At 42.3% G+C, this 24041-nt stretch overlaps 1 protein-coding gene across 1 annotated transcript in view; it reads right to left on the bottom strand.

The window, feature by feature from the left end:
- Positions 1-23773, bottom strand: part of SNTB1 (syntrophin beta 1) — a 97033-nt gene extending 73260 nt beyond the window's left edge. The window contains exon 1 of the mRNA XM_088149003.1: positions 22954-23773. Within this exon, the coding sequence (XP_088005129.1) occupies positions 22954-23608 (655 nt within the window). The 5' untranslated portion in view covers positions 23609-23773. The remainder of the gene's footprint in view (positions 1-22953) is intronic.
- Between the last annotated feature and the right edge of the window lie 268 nt (positions 23774-24041).

Genomic DNA, 24041 nt, shown 5'->3' with positions numbered 1-24041 from the left:
TTATATTCTCCCTGCTTTCTGAAAAAGAATTCGCAAGCCAAAAACATCTCAAAAGCCTGGGACAGACTGACCCATTTAAGAGGTCTATTTAAATATTTGAAAAAGCAACTGAAGTACACATATGCCTTAGAATCAAACAGTAGTACATAACAGAGAGACAAAATGGGGTGGGGTGGGGTGGGGTGGGGTGGGGGGACGCTTGAAACACAGAGTTCCTGAATAAATTTGGCTTTATATTCTTTCTCTTTATTCACAGAACGTTGTTTTAAAAAGGCAATTCAATGGCTCTAAAATCCTTACGAGTTTCTCTAGACAACCAGCCTTTCCATCACCCACATTGACTGTATTTTAAACTGTCCTTATTTTCACTGTGGCAAAAATTGGGATGTTATATGTTGAAGCAGGTTGATACGGCTAGTTGATAAAGCTTGCCGAGAATCAACCGCCAATCAGCACTCGCTTTTCCTGAGGCGAGAAAGTATCACCCAATCAGTGTTCAGTGAGTGCCTCAATCAACTTCTACCAGTTTCAACAGTGATGAAACACTGTAATGGATCCTCAGGGAGCCTCAAGTTCTAATCCACCTTCAGCCACCAAAGAAGAATGGGTGACTTCAGGCCAGTCACTCTTTCTCAGCCCCGACCAACATTACAGGGTGGTGATGGTTGGGAAAAATAAGAGGAGAAACTTCTGTTGACGTTGCCTTGAATTTCTGAATGAAAGGCAGGCTATACACTGAATGAATAACTAAATAAATAATGCACACATATAGCAGGGTTTTTTTAAAGTGAAGAAGATCAAATTGCTGACATTTCCATGATTGTCATCCATTGCTTTCAAGTGTTAAACTGGCATAATGACTGTCAGGGGTGTCTGTGGGGGGAGAGGACAAGATGGTAGGTGTGACTACCAACTGAAACCCCACCCCTTTTTAAGGTGTGTTCCACACACTGCAAGTTTGTAAAAGAGGGGTGAGCTTTGATCATGCAGTTGCACTTTCTATCTTGACTTTTTTAATGGCCTTGGTGGCTGTCATGTTGCTTAAATTTGACTTGCAATTACCATGTCAACAGTGGGAAGACAGGGCAAACGAATTGCTCTGTGCCATCAAAGAGCAAAATGCGGCCACTTCTTTAGTGACAGTGATTGCTTCAAACATTTTCCCCATCAGCAGAAAACTCTTAAGTGACCACAGTGTCATCTAATCATTGGAAAGTTCAATTCAATTCACTTTCAGATATGCATCCCCTACGAGTCCTAGGTAAGTTGTTAAGAGCAGTAGTAGAAATTGTTGTGGCAGGCTTCTGTGATGTGGTGTCTCCCATAATTGTTCATATATTTTTATGCTATTCTTCTTCCTGAGGGATAAGGGCCAATTAAACTAACTGAATCTGGATGTTTTGTGATTTTTTATTGAATTGTCCTTTTTCTTTCTTTTGCTACTACCCAAAAACATTTCCTTTATATGCTAATTGCAATGGAAATAATCTCTGCAAAGAAGTGGAAATCTCAAACCAAGTTTCAAGAATTCAATACAGGAGCTCCTTAACCTGATAAAGTTAACATTAAAAATCTAGCACCTACTATATGAAAGTTCTATGTAATGGAACACAAATGCACATATACAGGATGTGGGTAGTCTCCCATGCGGTTAACACAGGTCAGAACACAAAAGATTCTATTACTCTGAAATCTGCTAACCATTGCTAACCATGATTCACTCAGTGAGAGTTACAATGTAGTATTCTGTTAAATAAGAATCTGTTTAAATGCAAAGAATCAAGACAGAACAGGCCAGGCAAAGATTAAGTCATATAGTTAAGTGGAAAGACATCTACCTTTGGACACCATGCTCAGATGTCCTGCATGATAAGACTGGCTTCACATTTCCCTCTCCCAGCCTTCTCTATTTGTGATACACAAATCCCACACACATCTGCTGTATTTCCTTGCCTTTCCCAGCCAGCTTGGTACAGAAAAGTTCCTTCCTCTTCTATTTATTCTCAGTCATTCTCCAGCATTGCAACTATCTTCTCTGCCTGTACACTGACCTTATGGAAACTTTGTAAGAAAAAATATATATTATAGGTCAGAAGCACTGTTTAGAGCAGGGTTTTTCAACCTTGGCAACTTGAAGATGTGTGGACGTCAATTCCCAGAATTCCCCAGCCAGCCTTCTGGGCGTTGAAGTCCACACATCTTCAAGCTGCCGAGGTTGAGAAACACTGGTTCAGAGTCTGGGATTTTACAATCTCAGAGTTCAAAGCAATGCTTTTGTTTAAACCTTGAGTATCATTCTTGTAATGTAAGCATCAAGAACTTAGTAGATTTTTAAGTTTCAGAAATGTGGACTTTGGCTCAGCACTGAATCTAGAAATTGCACGTAATTTATTTACTTTTATTCTATCATTTTTTTTTTTTGTCTGCGCTCAGTCGTTATCGACTCTGCAGTGACTGCTTTTTGGACGAGTCCTTTTTGCAGTTTTCAAGGCAATTGTTTTTCGGAAGCGGTTTGCCAGAGCCTCCTTCCTAGAGCAGAGCCCAGCTGGTGAGCACAGGAGGCGGGGTTTCCGTTGCTTCGCCCCCTTTTTCGGGTGCGCGCGGTTTTTCGCACTTACCGGCAACTGCTCCCAACTCCTTTTTGCAAGGCGCCGCCAACATTTTTCCTCCCACCGGAGTGAGAGTACCCATTTATCTACTCACGTGAGTTTTCGACCTGTTGGGTTGACAGGAACTGGGGAGGAAACAGGAGCTCATCCTGTTTAACGCAAAGGCTGGACTCGAACCACTGAAGCGTCGACCATTTCTGGCCGGCAACTTTCAGCATCATTAAGCCGCTGCGCCACCGTGTCCCCCTATTCTATCATTGCTTCATCCTTTAATGCTAAAAAACATGAAGTGCTTTTTTTTTTGAGATTTTGCTCACGCTTTTTAAAATCCACCTTTGCTGTCCTAAAAGCTAGACACTTTTGCGCACACATACAGAACTCTTTTTTTTTTTTTTTACGTATGCTGGACTTAAGGACCTAGCAAGCAATTTCTTTGCTTCCCAGTGTAACTATAGAACTGAGACACATATAAAATCCTGCACATAATTTACTTTTCCAAAAGGAGGAATGCAATTGATCCAGCCTTTGAACAACATATGTCAGTCAGAAGTGGGAAATATCTTCTATGTAGCCTCATAAGCACACATACCATAAGAGTCACTGACCATGAGAGTTCTGGTTCAAGTGTGCTAAGAGCACAGGACAGCCTGTGAGAGGGGATAAAATGTCCTTTGTAAAAGGAAAGCTAGCTCCAGACACGCACTGCAGACAATTGAGAGTCATTTCAAGAAGGAAAAAAAAAAGTAACTCAAATATCTCCTTTCATCGGGAGGGGGGGATCCAAATCCAAAATATTCATGCACAGAAACTGAACGTAAGGGAGGTGCTGGAGTTTCCAAGAGTGTGGAACAAAATCTAGGGGCTTCAGAATTACAGAGATCTTGGATCCTTCAGAGATAGGGGAGTCAAATTTAGATTGGTATATTTCAGGAAGGAATTAAAACAACTGGAGCAGACACCACTTGCTTTGCCTCCTTCTTCCTAAATCATAAGAACTTGTCATTCCTCCATTTTTATGACTAAGCGTACACCAGGGTAGGCAATCCTTTCAGACTGGAGCACATTTGTTGGGCTAGGGGACATTTATCTATCTATTTATTAGATAGCTGTAGTGGCACACATGGCCAGTCATAACACATCAGTGAATGGAAAGTACAACCAGTCACCCTGAAAGCTCTCCAATGTTCCAAGTGAGGCTTTAAGATGGTCCCAAGGCACCTGTGAAAAATGTGGTGCTAGAGGCTGGCCTTTTGCTTTGCAGCATGCTAGATTCTTGCTTAAGTTTTAAAAAAAATTAAAGGGATCTGTTTAAGAAGTCAGATAAGACAAAGAGCTTGGTGGGCACCAAAGGAGATAGACTGTGGATGATGGGGATCCCACCTCAGGGGCACCAGGTGTGGGAAAACGCTTCTAATCTGTCACTCTAGAAAATTTTAACTGCTTAAAAGTCACTGCGAAGAGGTCAGTAAGAGGGTAAAAAATATTTCAATCATAAATCCAATTTGCATTAATCAAGAATTTTCTCTCCCCATTTAATGTTATGCCTCATTTCCCAGTAATTGAGAATACCATTTCCCTCCCCGAAAAGCTTGTGTGTGTGTGTGTGTGTGTGTGTGTGTGTGTGTGTGTAAGATGCAACAGCCCATGTAACATTTGCTTGGTCCTCATGGAGGGGGAACTATAGCTGCTTAGCACTTGAATTTGAAAACCGAAAGCAAAAAGAATATAGCATCAGGAATGCTCTGCTTTTGCTAATCACAGAATGAAAAGAAAAAAGAGAGACAGAGCTCCTAGCATGAACAACTGGATAAAAATTAAATCAATCATGGAGAAAAACGAGTAATAAAGTTACTTTATAAATTAACTTGAAGAGTCTTTTTTTTTCCTTCCACCATCCCATTTGATAAAGGAGAAAATAAACTCAGTATCAGAAACACTGTTAGAAGCTCCCCTACAGCAATTTTCTCAATGGATGCTTTTCAACAGCACTTCTGGGTATCTGATGGCCCCAAAACTTATAAACTACCAGCAATTATAGTTGAAGTGAACTTTCAAGGAAACCGTTTATCACTATTCCTGTACAGATTTGCATAAGACAATTCTGAGTGGCAAATACTAGGTTAAAAATAGGTAAAAAAAAATAGGTAAAAAAATAAATAATAATCCAAGACAGAAACAGAAATAAAACAGTATATATGCGGCCAGCCAGAATCATTCATGTAAACGGCTCATCCAACATGATGTGCAATGCCCAGGGAAGAGCTAGGTTTTCAAGGTCTTACAGAAGGTTAAAAAGGTTGGCCATCCAAATCTTGGGGGGGGGGGGGATGCTCCTGCACAGGGGTCACTTATGCATTTGATGTGACCTTGTCCCATTATGGTCCTATTTTGGTTTAATATCCACAGATTCATTAATATAGCTTTGGAGAAAAATACTATGATTTAAAGTTGTGAATCAACTTTGAATTGTATGCTCCAGAATTGTATGAAGAATTATGGATCTCCTGTGCATGGGGCATGGCATAAAAGATCTTTCTTTTACAATGGAAGGACAGTGCCACACCGGATTTATCCTCTTGGACTGATTATGTGTATTTGCTCACTGCTTATGAACTGCTTTTAATTAATTATTAATTAATTAATTTAAATGTATCGGTCAACCAACTTCCATGTAAGAATGATCAATATTGCTCCATGGGGCCGCAGTTTAATTCTGTGCTTTAAAAACTGAACTCTTTTCTGCATGCATGATATACTTTTTCTTTTCTTTCCTTTTTGCTGTTTTTGTTTTCTGTTTGTTCCTTTTTGGGATTCTGTTTTTATTCCTGTATATTAAATCAAATAAATAAAAAATAAAAATCAAATCTACTTAAACAAGTAAACAAGTCTTTTGTGGAATTTCTGTTATGCTTCTTTGATCCGTGTTCCAGAAGCATACATGCTTGTGTTTACATCTTCTCCTGATTGTTTTAGACTTTGACTTCAGTGCAGCTTGTTAATGCTACGGTCACAAGTGTAAAAGCAGCTTTGCATTGTAAAAGTACTGGAAAAGTTTTTTTCCATGTACTTTTCCTCTCCATTTTGCAGTGTGGGCTTAAAAATCTGCATGTACTTTTCGTGGAAAAAAGTACAAGAGTTGTCACAAGTACTGTATTTGGTCTGCTCAATTACGTTCAATCACTTTTCTCAAATTGTACAAAACAGACATCCAATTACAGGGCTAGACCAACACACAACCCACAAGCCAAATACATTCCATAAGGAACTTTTATGTGGCTGAATGACAACTGGTCAGAAATTGCAGTGAGAAAACCTCACACTGTTGCAGTGATCCCAAAGCGCATGGTAAGGTCCCAGTTCATGCTGATCTAGAACTTAATTCCAAACCTGTCTCCCAAGGAGCAGGAGAACTTAAACAGGATCTGCAAGTAAGCCTGCACAGAGTAACAAGGCTTACAATTAATCTCCATACTTGTATGAATTTCACTGTCGCTTTAGTATCCTTAAATGTTTCTGGGCTGCATATGTATTAAAAGCCAGTACAGTTCAATCAGCTGAAAGCATGCTGATGTTGTGGTATCTCCCACATTTAATGCTGCCTAGATGCTTCCATCAAAAGCACATCTGTTTGAAACCAAAGAGACAACATGTAAATCACTAAATCACAAAAACAAACTGTCCTCAAGGTTGCCCTGAATTTCTTTTAAATTCCTATGACTAGTAAGTAAAGGTAGCAGCAATGGCTGAACAGAGAGCTGGGTTTATCCTGAGTGAGATTCTACTCTTCAGGAATTCATACAAAAATTCAGGCATTCTGCAAAATGCCATAGGCAAAGCTATAATTTCACAATTTCCTATCTATGCATTTATTTATCTGTATATAAAAAGAGTTATTTTGGAGATGCTTGTTTGATATATTAAAACATGGATATGAAATGAACTGTACCACAAACAAGAAATATCAAGTCATATGATTCACTTACTCTTGTTAATGCACTTTATTTAAAAAATGAATACAAATATAAGGTCTTATAATAAGCTTAAATAACGTTCCAACAATTCCAGCTAATGTTCTGTTCCTTCCTGCATGTCACCACTCAGTGATGATTTATTATTCAAGTATATTTCATTAAAAAGAAATTATGAAAGTAAGATGATACAACAATAAAACATTAAAGGCTATGATTATTTTTTCCATCCTTGAGATTTTTCACTAAGGCACAAAATATCTCTCCCCATAATATTTTATCTGTTTTTTTCTCCCCACTCTTTAAAAAAGCCAGTTTTGTTCTTTTTTAAAAAACGGCTAATCTGGAAATTTGGGGTAAAAAATGGCAAATCTGGAAATTTGGGGGTTTGTTTGCAAAAGGAGACGCAAAGGGATAAAGACAGATCTTTTGAAATCTTAATCCAGTCAGGTCAGAGCCACACAAGACAATTCTCATACTGTACTGTGCACATCACTGCATTCAACTGAAGCTTCTGGGTGGTCTTCAAGGGCAGCCCCATGTAAGCTACATTGTAGTCCAATTAGGAAGTGACTACGGCAGTGCCTCTCAACCTTGGCAACTTTAAGATGTGTGGACTTCAACTCCTAGAATTCCCTAGCCAACCATGGACTAAGGCACGTGGGACCATGCCCATGACCTCCTGGTCCACAAATGGACACAACTGGCCCATTCCCGTTAGCCCTTTTAACCAATTTATATTAACACAGCATGAGGAAAAACGTGCCCATTTTATTACTTTCACTTTTTAAAACAGAAAAACAAAATGGTGTTTACAACCAAGTGAAAGCATTTAGCACGAAGGCAGTAAAGTCAACTCCATTTTATTCCTTCCGTAATAACAATGCTATGATTTCAGAAGCCTCAAAATACATCGTCTTTTTTTAAGAGTTGGCAAAAATGATTTTTCATGTCACCACAGGCAACAATTATAAAATACACATAGAGTGATCATGATAACTGCATCTACTTTACTTGATTGCCTTTAATTGATTCTGCCCCCAGCGTACCACTCCAAGCCCAGATGTGGTTCTCTGCTTTGTCTGAAAAAAGTTACACACTCTGGTTGAACAAAGCAGCCACTGTAGCACTTGAAGTGGGATGGGAAACTCAGCAGTCTGAAGTGGTGTGGCTGGCAGGGGAAGGAAACCCTGATCCTGCTAGAACTAAACGAGCTGCTGGAGGACTGCAAACATCTGCACCAGCTGCATTTGCAGAAAGTTGGTCCTATGGGGTGGGGGGAGTGAGCCTGAATTTGCAGAGTGAAGTTCCATGGGAAATGCTGGAGCTGAACCTGGGCCACCCAGCCCTAGTCCAACATCCTATCCACTGGCTCTCACATTATGCAGGGAGAGAGAAATGTGATGAAAACTCCTGGGTGTTTGAAATGCAGCAGTGTGTTAATGAACTGGAGGACACCCACACAGCTGTGCATTCTCAGAGCCATCAGGAGGCAACTAACACTTCATCTTTTACTTGGGAATAGAATGCAAAACAAGCCTTTCTAAACCACTACCAATCACTGTTTTGTATGTTCGATCAAGTAAACAAAGATAGCAAGATTAACGTGATGATGGGTGTTCATGGAAAAAACTTCACAAATCCAGATAATGTCTCCATACATTGGTATAAATGCATCATGGAAGTGTAGGGGTGGGACAAAACGCCTCCAGGGACACCGGATGAATTTGCTCATATCTGCTCTGGGCTGGATGCCAGAGGGGCAGAGTCCATGTTGGTGAGTGAGGTGGCGTCTTGTCTTGTAATCTCGGATTCCTTTAGTTTGTGGAATTCAAGGAAGTGAATGTAGTTCTTTCCAGTCTACTATCTGTGGGCTTGATCTGTGCATCTCCCGACTCCTCTGGGTTGCTAGTCAGATCTGGGATATAATCAACACTTCTTTGAGGAAGCAGATAATGTCACCTGCTCTGAAGGAGGCAGTGGTGAGCCCTCTCTTGAAGAAGCTGGGTGTGATAACTTTTGCCTGGCCTCCAACTTTCCTTTTTTAGGGAAGGCTGTGGAGAAGGTGATGGGGAATTCATTACAAAGGATCCTAGACGAAACTTATTATCTACATACTTTTCAATCAGGATTCAGACATTGTCACGAGGCAGAAATTGGATTGATTTCTGTGCAATTTAATGACCTTCATCAAGGACAGAGATAGGAGTGAGCCTATCAACTCAATAACATCAACTATGGTATCTTTCTGGACTGCCTATAAAGATGGGGGCACTGTTCTACGGTGGTTCCATTCTTCTCTGAGTAGGTGGTTCCAGTCAGTGGTCTTGGGGGGGGAAATGCTCAAGTTCATGCAAACCACAGGCTATGCTTTTCAGTGAAACCACTGGAAGAAGTCATCCACTGGTTTGAGGTGAGGTGTCAACAGGCCAACCCAGAGATGCTCCGAAAGTCCAGCACCATTGTTTGGAAGCTAAAAGGATCTAGATGGAGTAGAGGTCTCCCCAAAGATGATTCAGCTGGGATACATTAGACAATGCCTTGCCAAAGCTGAATCTGGGGAGGGCCTGTTGAAATCCCTCCTCCTGCCCCGGGAAGGGGTCCATGGGCAGCAGAGCAGGCAACAGGCCTTTTCCATGATAGCCTTCACTCTTTGAAACTTTCTTCCCAGAGATACACGCAGCTCCCACCCTTCTTGCATTTCGCAAGCAAGTGAAAACTTATCTTATTCCAGTGAGCCCTCAACCCTACAAAATGGAGAAGCCATGTGTGAAAAACTAAGTACACCTTATGATTCAATAGCTTGTAGAATCACCTTTAGCAGCAATAACGTGAAGTAATCATTTTCTGTATGACTTTATCAGTCTCTCACATCATTATGGAGGAATTTTGGCCCACTCTTCTTTACAACATTGCTTCAGTTCACTGAGCTTTGCGGGCATTTGTTTATGCACAGCTCTCTTGAGGTCCCGCCACAGCATTTCAATGCGTTGAGGTCTGGACTTTGACCGGGCCACTGCAACATCTTGATTCTTTTCTTTTTCAGCCATTCTGTTGTAGATTTGCTGGTTTGCTTGGGATCATTGTCCTGTTGCATGACCCAATGTTGGCCATGCTTTAGTTGTTGGACAGATGGCCTCACATTTGACTCTAGAATACTTTGGTATACAGAGGAGTTCATGGTCAACTCAATGACTGCAAGATGCCCAGGTCCTGTGGCTGCAAAACAAGCCCAAATCATCACCCCTCCACCACTGTGCTTGACAGTTGGTATGAAATGTTTGTGCTGATATGCTGTGCTTACTTTAACATTTAACATGCTAACTGAGGCCTGTAGAGTCTGAGATATAACTCTTGGATTTTTGCAATTACTCTGAGCATTGCGCGGTCTCACCTTGGGGTGAATTTGCTGGAACATCCACTCCTGGGAAGATTGGCAACTGTCTTGAATGTTTTCCACTTGTGAATTATCTTCCTCACTGTAGAATGATAGACTTTAAATTGTTTGGAAATGGCCTTATAATCCTTCCCAAATTGATGGGCAGCAACAATTACTTCTCTAAGATCATTGCTGATGTCTTTACTCTTTGGCATTGTGTTAACACACACCTCAATGCTCAAGACCAGCAAACTCCTAAAACTTTGGCTTTTATAGAGGTAGTCACACTTGCTGATGATCAGTTGATCAAGGGCATTTGATTAGCAGCACCTGGCTGCTACTTAGCCTCTTCTTAGCCTATGGAAGCAGTAGGGGTGTACTTAGTTTTTCACACATGACTTCTCCATTTTGGTTTTATTTTTGTAAAATAAATGATGATATGATGTAATATGTCATGTGTTATTGTTCATCTGAGGTTGTATTTACCTACTTTTGAGAACTGCTAAGGACCAGATGATTTTTATTATGTCCTGATATGTAAAACCATAGAACTCAAAGAGGGTGTACTTTCTTTTTCACACAACTGTAGTTGACTTGATTGTGAACAGCCATCATGGGTATTTCAGATTATATGACTGATTATATGAATAGCTTTTGTTCTGGTTTTGGTAACTATTTTTCTCATGTTGCTGGGCATCGCCCAGAGTCCTTTAGGACAGCAGCATGTTACAAATACTGTTAAATAAACAAATCAATTTGCATTAGACCAGTGTTTCTCAACCTTGGCCGCTTTAAGCTGTGTAGACTTCAACTCCCAGAATTGAAATTCTGGGAGTTGAAGTCCACACAGCTTAAAGCGGCCAAGGTTGAGAAACACTGCATTCGACAGTTATAAACAAAGCAGTCTAAAGCCACAGCACATTTACTTTACTGTGATATTCGGAACAAAAACTAAGGGCTGTGAATTTGGACAGTCTCCCAAGTGTTTTGTTTTCAGATTTGCTACATGGACATAAATCTCCCATTCTTCAGGGAGAACATTTCTAGCCCTCCCACATCTTCTCTTCCAAGCTCAGGTCAGGTCTCAGAAAATGATAGGTACTTATTCACTGATCCCAGTTGTGTGGAAACAGTAAATACTTTCAGGAAATACACAGCACTTAGAAGAAAACCCCAAAATCTGCTATAATATTCAAGAAGAGCTTGCTTGCCCATAGCCCTTTGTTGCAAAAATAAGAATTATGACAACCTATCCTGAGGGCCAAGCAGGCCAAAACCTTATTCATAATTATTCACACATTTATGTATTTAAAAGATAAATTAAGAATGGCTTCCCATCTTAAGAAAGGCAACTATGGGCGGCTCGCAAATGTAATATTGGGTATAGGCTTGGGATGGCAGGATCTGGTTTGGAGGAATAGCATGGAGCAAGAGACTTTAATTCTTTGACCCTTGATATAGTTTCTACTGGAAATGGGAGGAGAGAATGTTGAAGGAACTCCCATTTCCATCAGTGGAAGCGTTACTTCCAAACCAAGTGAAAAGCCTGGGAGCTCCCAATCCAGATCAGGATCATGGCAGGGATGTGGGAGAGGTTTAAGCTCATTCCAATTCTACAACCTAGACCTGTTTTTTTTAATGCTATCCATACCATGCTGTTAATGGCATGAATGCCACCTTATCTCAGGTGGATCTTAGATGGAACACCGGAGTTGTCTTCTTCATCCTGGCAGCTTCAAGACACATTATAAGAAAACTCTTAGAGGCTGAGAAAGAAAAGTGAGTATTTCAAGATGTGACAAACCTACAGCAGGTCGACAATTCAATTTTACAATATGGTAAAAGAGTTGTAAACCCTTCAGTTAAACCATTTGGGAGAAATTCACCAAGATCCTCCATAATGAATTCACTAATAAACAAAGTTTAAAGTTTTCCTCATTCAGTTCCCAGAAGACTCTGTATCTTCACCCCTTTTTGTCTGATATTAAATCTAATTAAACTCTGTGTGAATCTGCTCACGCATTTCACTTTAGGAGCTTGATGTACACTGTTCTAGCAGAAATTCTGGAAGTTGACCCCCAACATATCTGATGGCCACTAGGTTGGTCTACTGGCCAGGAATTCTGGGAATTGAAGTTCAGTATCCCTCTTCTCTTTTTCTTTCTTGTAGCAAAAGAACAACTCTAATTAAATTAGCTGGCACAAGGGGGTTGTGGAACAATCTGGGACACGTTCCTGTCCCTGATGCAGGATAGCACTTTTAAGGAAGTACCTCAATCATAAACAACAGGGCAATCCATTATTTGCTTTGCCATCTAAATTCCATTCCCTGACCCTCCACATACTTTCTTCATTCTTTTCCTCCCTGACTCCATATTATCAGCAACATTACCAGATTTTGCATCTTTCCATTAGCTCTTTATTCGTACTTAGCCATTTCTTTCCTACACCATTTCCTCCACAATTCCCTGCAATCTAGCTCAGCCTTCCCCAACCTGGTCATTCCAGTAATTCCAGAATTACCAACCAGCACATCTGGATGGTACTAGGTTAACAAAGGTGGTAAGTCCCTTGAGAACCAGTAAGGCATAGTGCCGGGAGAAGCAATATGGTGCCCATAGGTACAATGTTCCAGAGATACCTCCTTTGTTGTCCACCAGGTTCTCTGTCCCTTTGATTTTTGTTTTAAAGATAAGCTGGCATGCTGTAAAGAAATAACTTTACAGAAATACACTGGAATGGCAAAGAACATCCTGGGAGTTAGTCTGCCTTCTGCTAAAGGGTGGGTTTGCCAAGCCCATCGTGGCAGCCATTTTCTGGATAAGCAAGTCTCTCACAGCAGCCATTTTTTGAACATGTCCATCATATACTCTCAAAAACTCAAATAATGACCCCAAAAGGTTGCCTCCCCTGATGTAGTAATTAGGATTTTATACTAAAACCAGGGAGAATCAAGTTCAAGCTTATTCTCAGCCCAACTTACCTTCCACTCTCTCATTCTAAGACTGAAATTAAAGTAGGTCATACAGGGTTTCTGAAAGAAAAGTAGGATATAAATATAAGAAACAAACAAAAGGTTCTGGAGGAAAGCAGAGTCCACACGGCCTCCACAACCAATAAAACATCTGAGGCTGATGTTGCATATGGAAAATTACTAAGCCCATAGAGGCTTCACCAGGAAGAACATCGAGAACCATAACTGCTACCAGCTCAATCCATTTAGGCTGAAGACTTCCACCACTACATTATCCTGGACAAGCCCCATTGAAATGAACTGGAATTGGAGAAATCCATAATAGAGCTTGCTTCAACAATACTGCCACTGATTTCTCCCACAGTTGGCTCTTCCAGCCAGAACAAACCTACTCTTGACATGAGTAGACATGACCTGTAGAAGGAATGTGCCAGTTTGTGCTCAACAGCTTACTTTTTCATGAAGAATGTCCAATTGGAATTCCACAACTTTCTTCCTTACCTATCCGTCAAGACCTGTCGCCTACCATGTATTTACCATGATATTCAATACTTTTACTAATTTGCTATTTTATAGATTAGATGGCCTACAAGCTCTATGTTCTATACAGAAAAGGCAATCTGTGCACACACTGCACAATTACCCATTTCATTTTTTTTAATGCTCCAGGCTTCCACATAGGAGAATATATTTCTGTTTTACAGAAACAGCATTCTATAATTTTGCATTTTAATGTAATCAGTGAGTCCTATTTCTGATGCATCTCTCTGCTCCTATGGAAAGATCTTACAAGACATTGCCCATCCCCACACATATACATTCCTTGTTAATCACACCAATATAAACTACTACAATCAGCTGACAGTGCATAATGTATTCCATAATATCAATTTTCAGCCTCAATATGCTATAAGTTTTGCTACAAAGCAAAATAGTCGAAAGTTAATTGTGGTATATCCTTGCTAAGCTCTGTAACTGGAGGTGGGATCCAGTTCACATCATAAGGACCAGTCTGAATAGCACAATAAATCATGATGAATTGACTAAACTATATTCTGTTGGGTCCATACACTGAATTATAAACTGTGGTTTATAAATCAGAATGGCTGGCTCTGCACAACACACTAATACAGAGTTTCTTAAAACTGTGAGTTGAGAAGTAACTTAGAAAGGGGTCCCCAAAATTGTTTAAATGTTGCCTTAGACGTGCAAGTTTGAGTTCAGCCTTCTGAGTATTACTACTTCCAATGAAACCATTTGTTTTATTCCTGGAAGGATGGCAAACATTCATTTCAGGAGATCATGGCATCACAAAGTTTGAGAACCATCAGGCAAAGCCAACACGAAGCCAAAGAAACCACTTTATAGTTAGTGCAAGGACTCCAACCTTTGTGAAAAGTTGGCACAGCTGATATTCGAAAAGCATGCTGTTGGTGCTATGGTGGTCCTGGAGCTTTCTCCACTCACAAAACAGCCACCATGAAGGTATGATCAATCCCAAACAAACAAGCCAGGAGGGACGTGAACCCTGGAGAGTAACAGAGAAGTCTGTGGGCACATGGCTGCTCACAGACCCCAAGCTTAGTATGTTGTGTGAACTAGGTTTAACTCTGCTGATTTTCAAAGTCACACAACAGTCTTGGTTGCTTCGGCCCCCAGGGCTAAGAAGTTCTCAAAATATCACAAATGCTCCCAGAGACTGACGGGCTGTTCTCAGATCTTTCAGCAAGGTCAGAGGTCTAACAGCAGTTCGCATCAGATCTTATACAGCTAATCTCACCGCACTGCAGGCACAGCGCACGGTCATTGCCTTTTTCACTGAACAAGGAAAAGGTATCATGAAAACAAGTAATACGCTGGCACAGTGGTTGGTGGTCTCTCTTTGTCCTGTCAATTATTTTTTCTTCTAATCAGGGAAACCTTCCTGCACAATTCATCCCCCGACTTCTAACTCTGCGGAGCATTTTTAATATGTACCACTGCAGGAGGCCACTTTTAGGGAAAAGAATGATACAAGGTGCCAATACTAAAATTGCCACCTACTGAAATGGGAGGAAGATCGCTCCCAGCGTGGGGTTTGACCCATCTCTCTCTTTGTCCGTACTTTAAGAAAAACACAGAGGAGGAAACATGTCACTGCTTTTCCTTCAGTAACAGAAGAGCATTTCAAAACAGCATGAGCAGAGAATCCCTCTCCCTGGTCCCCAGCAAATCTAAAAAATTGCTGGGAAGGAATTTCCTATTTCGCAAAGCTCATTTCATAAGACGAAAGACTCTCCTTGCTTCCAACCTGTCCATTCAAAATTTACACCCGGTACAGGTATTTTTGGCTATCAAAGGGGAGTGAAAGGCAGTCATATGACAAGGTTTTTCCCCAAACTGGGTTAAGAATTTTTGAAACCACACTATGACAGTCACAAGATGGCTACTCCACAGGGGAAAATCTTGTCTGTTCACAAAATGGCTGGTCAAAAAACCTCATTTACCAGAAAGCAAAGCTGGTTAGGGGTTCCCTACCACCTTCTAATTTACTGCCTCAAACCTACCTCTATACTTTTTCAGAGGCAGGAGGGCACCCTTCCAATGAAAGCAGTTCTGCAGCCACCAGCCATATTTATCTTCAAAAGAATAATAAAAATCATTTGTGTGGCCCAGAGGCATTCTGTAAATAAATATGTTAGAACTGGGAATTTTGCTTTGCAGCATGCCCGCTGCCCATTTATTTATTCAGTTGTAATGAAAAGAATCTTAAAAATATATATAGATGGTGCCAAAGATGGTGTCCTGCAGACAGTATGTTACATCTAAAGTCAAAACTTTGGGTATGTAGGATCCCCAAAGGGTCAAATGAATGAATGCAAGACAATTAGCAATCAATGACTGGTAACCAGATATCTGAAACATGATTTATCATTACAAGTAGTCCCCGGGTTAAGAATGCCAGGTTACAGATGATGTAACAGATGTATGTAATAGATCATAGTTAAGAATGGAGCCTATTGTAGCAAAATTCAAGTTAAATACACAATGGTTTGAGTTCACTACACAATATTACTTTACACAATATGATACAATGATACTGTTCCAGCTTACATACAAATTCGACTTAAGGACAGACCTTGGGAATGGAACTTGGTCTTAAACTGGGGATTACCTATACAGCATTAAAAAAAAAAAAAGCATTTATAGCTAGCACTTCTAAGTTAGCACTTCTAAGTTAACTCTTAGAATTCTTCAAGAATTCAACTCTTCAATTTGGCCCCAAATTGAAAAATAAAAGCAGGCTTCTCCTAGAAGTTGAGCAAAAGGCTGCTTGTTTTTTTGGTTATATCTCAGGTGTTGTTTTTTTTTTAAAGGAAAGCTAAAAATTCAGAAGAGCCCTGGCATATCTTGGAGAAAGGGTCCACTTCCCACTCAGCCCCATGTCCCTTGGTTGCAATTGGGAGAGAGTGCATGACCAATTTGGGGGCATACCAGGCACTAGAACTGTGAACTGTGATTCATGATGTGGAGAGACAAAAAGCTTTTACAAACATCGTAAGCTAAAGCATGGCCTTTTCCCCCCTCATTTACCCAACTGCCCTCTTCAGCTGTTATAAGAAAATGATTAATGCAGGCATCTGAAAAGGGAAAAGCTATTTATAAGGGGCAGGGAAGGAAGGATAATTTGCAATGCTGGGATATTTTAATTCGCTCTGAGTCTGAATATTAAATTGCATAGCTTACAGATGACAGTACGGGTTGTTTCTAGATGCACCGGAGTTAAGGATGACAATTCTGCAGTAGCAGCTGCAGAGAAACAAAACATAGGTTACTTCTCTGCAATTACTGTAGGAAGAGAACTCCGTTTGTCTGTGATCGTTCAAAATCAGGAGTCTGATAGCACCTTTTGAAGAGAGCTGCAGCTCGCAAAAGCTTGTTGCCTTTTAATAAAATGCATTCATTGGAAAAGTTCTGATTTTTCTCTTTGGGAATAAGAAAACGGGGCACTTCCAACCATTTCTACATCAAGATTCTGAGCCCAGAACAAATTAGGTAAAAATGACTCTAGAGAACCTGATGTATATGTAACATTACAATGTGATACATGTATGAAAGAACTGCATGGGAAGAACCAATGATTTGATTTTTTCCTACCCAACTGTCTTCTTAATATATTTATATCCTACACTTCTACTTAAGACTTTAAGATGACCTTAAGAACACAAAATCTTTAAAGCAGCACGAAGGTGTTAATCAGCCAGGAGTCTTCTTTAAATACTCGCTAACCTACTTTCCCCACTTTTCTTATGATGGATGGGTATTTCAGAAATGACCACCATAACCCCACATAAAAGCTATTCGGTGAATCTGCAACCCCCAAAAGCCACTTTGGGAGAGCACCCACAAAATACTCTCAAAATCCTAAATGTCTTCATGAGTTTCTCAATTTTTTTAAAAAAAAGTGAGATTGGATGGCTAGTGCAACCTCTAGAATGATGGCTGTGAGCCAAGTTGTCCCATATTGCACAGACCCTTTTACAGAAAACAATTTAATGGCCTTAGAAGTTTAAAAATCCACTAGCTTTCAGTGATGACTAATGCTAACTGACTTTAGAGGGACCTGATCTTTTATTGTAATCTGTTGCTTTATTCGTTCTTGGCCTTGTACAGTTCTTTCCTTGCAAACTGCTGTGGTTCTTACTGTTATTTTGCCTTTTTGACTTATAGCCTACCTTCCTATCCAGAATATATGCAAAGCAGTTCAAGTAAACACTGAGCAGAGGAGAAAACCACAGGATCTATTTTATTAATTTATTACACATTTTTCTATAATGCCACAACCAAAACAACTCTTGCCCATTGATACAGAAAAAATATCCAAATGCAAAGCAAATGGAGAAATATTTTAAAATGAAGGATTTATTATTGTTATTGTAACGGGATGAATCCTTTCCCATGAGAAGGAAAATCCTGACAGCAACATCGAATCTGGAAGCTTTACAACAAGTTTTCCAAAGTTACTTGACTTCCTGACTATGGACCATTTGAGGTTATGGTGGTAACACCCCAGACAAGCTGCCCAAAACTTTCTCCTTCAATCGTACCATCCCAACACACCCATGTTTAAGCAGCACAGCTCCTGATTCCAAGCCTCCTCCCGCTTTTTACTTTGGTGGTATCAAGTGCTAAACCATTATGTTAATTTCCAGCAGTGTAGAAGGAAGAGGAGAAGGTCTCTTCTCTCAAGCTAATCTTGGCTCGCAAAAGAAACAGCGCTGCCCCTTCAAATGCTCAAAGCTATGACATGCCTAGACTGGCTAGCAGCTACTGCAGCTGTGAGAAAAGTACTTTCAAGAAAATAGCATTTGCTTGAATCAATCATCAACTAACCACAAAGGCCAACTTCTTTCATTCTCTCCAAGGCTACACGCATTTGCTCTTCTAAAGACCAGCCAGAAGCTGGTCACCAAAACTCCTTGTGATCACCCAAAGTGTACAGCAGGTCATCAGAGGAAATATACCCAAAGCAATCCATTCTTGACATCATTCCATCAATCAAGTTGATTACAAATCTCAGAATGTTCTGTGAAAAAATGTCCATGCTGGTGGGCAACCCTGGGAATTGTGGTCCAATATATTGGAGGCATTATACTGGCACAGCTGCTGTAAGCAACATCCAGATGGCCAATTATTATTACAAGGTTGGTTTATTACTTTCCCCTGTCACAGCATGAAAAGTTCATGGCCCTTGGCTGCTGATATCTCAGCTAAAATAGTTATTGCTGGATCATAGTTAATCCCAGAACTGATACATAAAAGCAGAGTTTCTTTTCTTGACTTTATAAGTACCTTCATACTGGAGCCAGTTGTCCTTAACAACTGATTTTAATTACTCCTTCACTCTGGTTCATGTGGCAAGCCCTCAAAAATGTGTGACATGCAAAAATCAAACAGATAAAGATTGTAAAAGTGACAAAGAGCTGCTTGGAATGATATAATGTGGCTTTGTACAGATGGTGTAATGATCTGCCTGACTTCTCTGGAGAAAGTGGTTTAAATCCCTCTGACTTTATGGGCATGAAAGTGAACTTCCCCAGATTCTCATGGATGTGTACTTGCTTCCTCTAATCTAGTTTCAAATATAGTCAAGATTGACTGGACTATGAGTACAACACCTTACACTGTTCAATACAGGTAAAAGGTGCTGGTTTGTGGAAGGCCTAAATCCTGAAATAAAGCTAAAACTTCAAACATTTACATTTCATAATTGCTCATTACTTTGGGCTCCAGAAGCAGAGGAATCAGAATTCAAGCAGAACAAAACAACCACCTCAAGACATATTGCATGCTTCCATTAAAACTGACCTTGAATGTTTGATTTGTGATTTTGTGCCAATCCAAGTTACTAATCCAGGACTCTTGTAAATGAAAGGATAAGACAGGGAGAGGACCCAACTTTATCTGCAAATGGAACACTCCCTTTTCACTGCAAACTTTGTTCTAGTTATATGTGTATTAGAGCAGCAAACACATTTGTGTTGAGCTTCCCAATCATCTGCCCCAATTACTATTGAAGACAGTAAACCGAAGAAGTTAGGGTGGTGGAACTGAACGTGGAACTCCCCAGTTTTACACTCTAATACTGTTTATCCCTATTTATGTAAATCATCTTAATGATTTTGCAAGCGAAATAATCACGTTTAGGTGCAACCTTCCGACTCACATTAGCTTTTTGTATGAGCAGTTTTGTCAAATAAATGCATCACAGTATGTCGGTTGGCCCCTCAGCATTTTTTAGGTTATGTGGCATCAGGGTTGTCAGCTTCTACTGTTTGTGTGCTCTGTCTCCTGCCTGATCTGCACAGACAAGCATGTTCAATCTTTGACTTGAAATATTCATCTGCAAATTTCTGCATATCAAATGTCCCTTTAAGTAGAACTGGCAGTAGAGACAGCAATTTATTTCTCTGATCGAGTGGCACCCCAACGTGGTACAAACGCCATTCCCAAGATTACTTAAATTTTGACAAAGGATTAATTCTGCCCGCAGTAGTCACCATTTTTCTCTTTTAAATCACCAGTCTGAAGAAATCAGCGAAATTCAAAAGTTTAAAAAACTCCTTTTTCAAACTCAGTTGATTCAGGAAGATACTCCCTGCAGGAACATTGTAACCAGTCAAACTTTATTTCAGTCAATAACCAGCATAAGGAACTTGGTATGTGTTATATAATTTGGACCGATAATGGATTGAGTCCCTGTCAACACTTCTTTGTAACTTTTATAAATTATATGTTTGATATTTTTATACTGTTGACATTTGATTCTATATTCTATACTGCTTTAGTAAGAGAAGCAATACACAAGCTTATATAGTAATAACAGCCACACAAAGAAACCTTGTTTTGTGCCCTTCTAACTTTTGGAACATTGTTATGCATTGTTCTGTTCCAGTATTTTAAGTATAAAAGATAAGCAGCAGCGTGTATTTGAGCAAATCCTTTACAAAAAGAAGTGATTAAGAATTGTGGCATTTGTTAGCCTTCTTCACATATGCCTACAGCTTGGAGGTCAAGAATCAGGGGTACAATGAACCTGTGTGTGCAAACAAGTGATTACTGAGGGCATTTTTGCCCTCTACAAACAGCACGGATGTTTAGTTCTACAATTTTCAATTTTCTAAATGCCTGTACATATTTGCAGTTTGCCTGGACAGACAGTGAGAGAACAGCAGGAAATCTTCAAGTATTGCTTTCCCCCCGACAAAAAAATTCAAAATCTTTTAATAATATAATTCACAGTCCTCAAATCTGGGGAAAAAAACTATCCTTGTGATTATTTCCACCAAAAATTTCAGTACCGATCCCTCTCTTTTGATAGACCAGGCCATTCTTTTGCAACAACCTTGTGCAATGCATTCTGGCTGGGAATTATGGAATTTAAAAGACAGTGCACCCAGAAGGCACCAAGCTGTGGGAGACAGACAAAGCCACAATTTCCTCAGCACCAGCCCTCAGACAGAGTGTCCTAGCACTAACCTTTGTTTAGTGCATAGACTTCTCCAGTTTAAATGTTCCGGAGCGCAAGGTAATACATTCCCTTCTATGTTTCCCCACAACAATCCTGTGAAATAGATTGTGCTGAGAGAGAGCAAAAAGTCACCCAATGGGATTCCATGGCTGAGGGTAGATTTGAACCAGATCTTCCCTCTGCCAGTCCAACACTTTAACCATTAGCCCACCCTGAGTCTTTTTTCAGACCCCCTTCCCAAGGGCTAAGTCCAGCCCTTGTGGACCAAATGTCTGCCCATTCCTACCCTAAGTCTGATAATGGTTGCAACAATATTTCATGCAATGCACTAGTTTAGTTTAGCACTGGTTCTGCAAAATACATCTGTTGGAATTCTCTCTTCTACACAACCGTCAACAGTGCAAAAAGCCTAATTTGCTTAGAAATACAAATGACTAGGATCTCACCATCCAACAAACCAACCCAAGTTTACATATTGACTTCCACCCTTTCAGCCACAGCACAAACATAGGAAAACACCTAGCTTTTAATGCAGCTTAATTCCCCCGTCAGAAGGGGAGAGAATTAAACAAAAAAGTCTATCCTGTAGATTTCTCAGCACATCTTTTGTGCTGAGCCCTCATCTAATCAGCTGTTGGGGGGGGGAAGATAAGATGGCAAGCTGAAGAAATGGTATGACTCCTGCTGTTTTTCTTAACCCTGTACAGCCCACCAGCTCTCATGTGTCCTAAAAAATGGAAAGGGGAAGAATTTCTCAAAAGCACACACAACCAACTATTTCCTATCTTCAACATGTTTTTTTTTAAAAAAAAAGAAAACTATCCTTTTTAACATCAGAAAGCCCCTGATCCTGTTTTTCTAGATCTGCTTGCAAAAGGCTGCTAGAGGCCCGTAAGCCTGCCAAAGGAACACCAGAAATCTATTTGCCCAGCTGTTTCCCTTTTTCAGCTGTGACAGTCTCCAAAGATTCATATCCTGACACACACGGACTCGGCTCAGAGCCTTATCCATCGGCAACGGAACCATATTTCGCTAAATTTTCTAAATGATAAACTCGCCAGAGTTTGGACCAGATGCTAGGCTATGAGGGGATTTGCTAGCCCACGATTCACCCAGAGCTCCCCTCGCTCTCCTGCTGCAAAATGTTACCACTGCCTGTCCTTCATGTTAGCCAGATGAAGTGACCACACAAGCAACTCTCCCCCCAACACTTGTAAAAAATGAACTCAAAGCAACTCTGGAAGGAGCAACTGCTACTAGAGGTTTGGAAGGGAAAGGAGGAAGGTCTTTCACTTTTTCACCACAGCTGGTTTTTTGGTGGTTACTCAGAGTACAGCTTGAAAGCCGCCTCTCATCCCCTCCTCCTTATACGAAATACTACTGTAATCCCGTAACATGCTTCAAGGGGTCAGCGGATTCTCCCACTGCACCGATTCCCCAGAAACCCTAACCTAACTTAGAAATGTTAAGGTCCAAACTAACTAAGCTCCATGGGTTGGGTTGAGCAAATGCAGCTGTTGGGGTTATGTGGATGCAGGCAATGTGGTTTTGGGAGGAGAGCTCACTCCCCAGCATTTCTTGAAGAGGACTCCGCCTCACGCGTCAATTCCATGCAGAGTTTCCTAGACGCGCCCTCTCAACTTGGTGAGGGCGGGCAGCCCTCGGGGACTCAACCGACACAGGAGGAAGATGCGCCCTTCTGAAGAGTCGCCCCGCGTCCGGGAGCAAGCGTCGGTTCCCCCAGGAACCCCGCACGGCGCACGTGTTTGGAAGCGCAGGACAAACAAGCGTCCAGCAACACGTGGCGTCATAGCCTTGGAATGCCGTTCCTCCTCGCGAATGGCATCCAGGCGTAACACACGCGCGTTCCCACACCTCTCGGCCGCCCCCGGGTAAGAGGCAAGCGCATCCTCACGTACCACCCGCTACAGACCTGAGGAGGAGCGCGCGTCCGGGCATGTGCAGAGCGCCGCCGGCGGCGCTGGGGCGTGGGGCCCGCCGGCCCCGCTTACCTTCCAGCACGACCTCCTTGCCCGCCCTCTTGAGCGCCTGCACGGCTTCGTCGTGGGTGGCGTCGCGCAAGTCCGCCCCGTTGACGGCCAGGATGGCATCGCCGACGTAGAGCGCCTGGGTCTGGTCGGCCGCCAGCCCCTTGAAGATCTTGCTGATGAGGATGGGCATCTTGTTCTCCTTGCCTCCCTTGATGCTGATGCCCAAGCCGCCCATCTCCTGCTTCAGCACCTTGACGCACCTCTTCTGGTTGGAAATGGCTTCGGGAACTTGCTCGGGCAAGTCGGTGAGCGCCGTGCGCACCCCGCTCGCCGGGGCTGCCTTGGGGCTGCCGCCGCCGCCGCCGCCGCCGTAACTGCTGCCCGACGGCGACTCGGGCGAGCCCGCGGCGGAGAGGGGGCACGCGGCGGCGGCCGCCCTCGACGCCCCTCTGCCGCAGAAAGTTCCATTGCTGGGGAGACCGCCCGCCGCGGCTGCCCCGATGCCGTTGTAAGCCGCCGCCGCCGCCGCCGCCGCGCCTCCTCCCTCCTCGCAGCTCAGCACGAGCGCCTCGCTGCCGAGGGTCACCAGCACCCGGTGCCACCGGTCGCGCACCAAAACTTCCAGCGCGCCACTCCGCTGCAGCCGGCCGCCGCCTCCGGCCGCCGCTACCGCCATCTTTGGAGCATTTCTTAAAACACCATGTGATTGAGCGCACAGGCACACACCAGCGCGGGCACGCCCCGGGAGGGGGAAAAAGTGGGTGAAAGAGAGCGCCCGGAGCGGCGCCCAGGACTTGCCCGGCGAGAGGTCGGCGGGACGCGGGAAGGGGAGGGACCGGGCCAGCCAGGGGGAGGGGCGGGGCGGGGGAGGGAGGCGAGGGGCGGAAGGGCGAGCCGCTCTGCTCTGCCGCCGGGGCGCTCGCCCGCCCGCCCGGAGTTGGGGACGAGGCCCGGGCGCTTCCCCGAGGACCGACGGGCTCCGCCTGGGTAGAGGCGTTTCCCGGAGAACGGGCAGAAGCGTCCCAGGAAAGGAGGCTGCTGGGTCTCCCCAACAGGTGGGGAGCCGGCCTGACCTGGATTCGAATCCAGGCTCGGTCAGAAAGTAACCT

Source organism: Python bivittatus, unplaced genomic scaffold (assembly GCF_059951505.1).
Source record: "Python bivittatus isolate LINGU-HERP-01145 unplaced genomic scaffold, Pbiv_v1 ctg000590_np1212, whole genome shotgun sequence".
Lineage (NCBI taxonomy): Eukaryota > Metazoa > Chordata > Lepidosauria > Squamata > Pythonidae > Python > Python bivittatus.
This window is presented reverse-complemented; position numbering and strand designations above follow the sequence as displayed.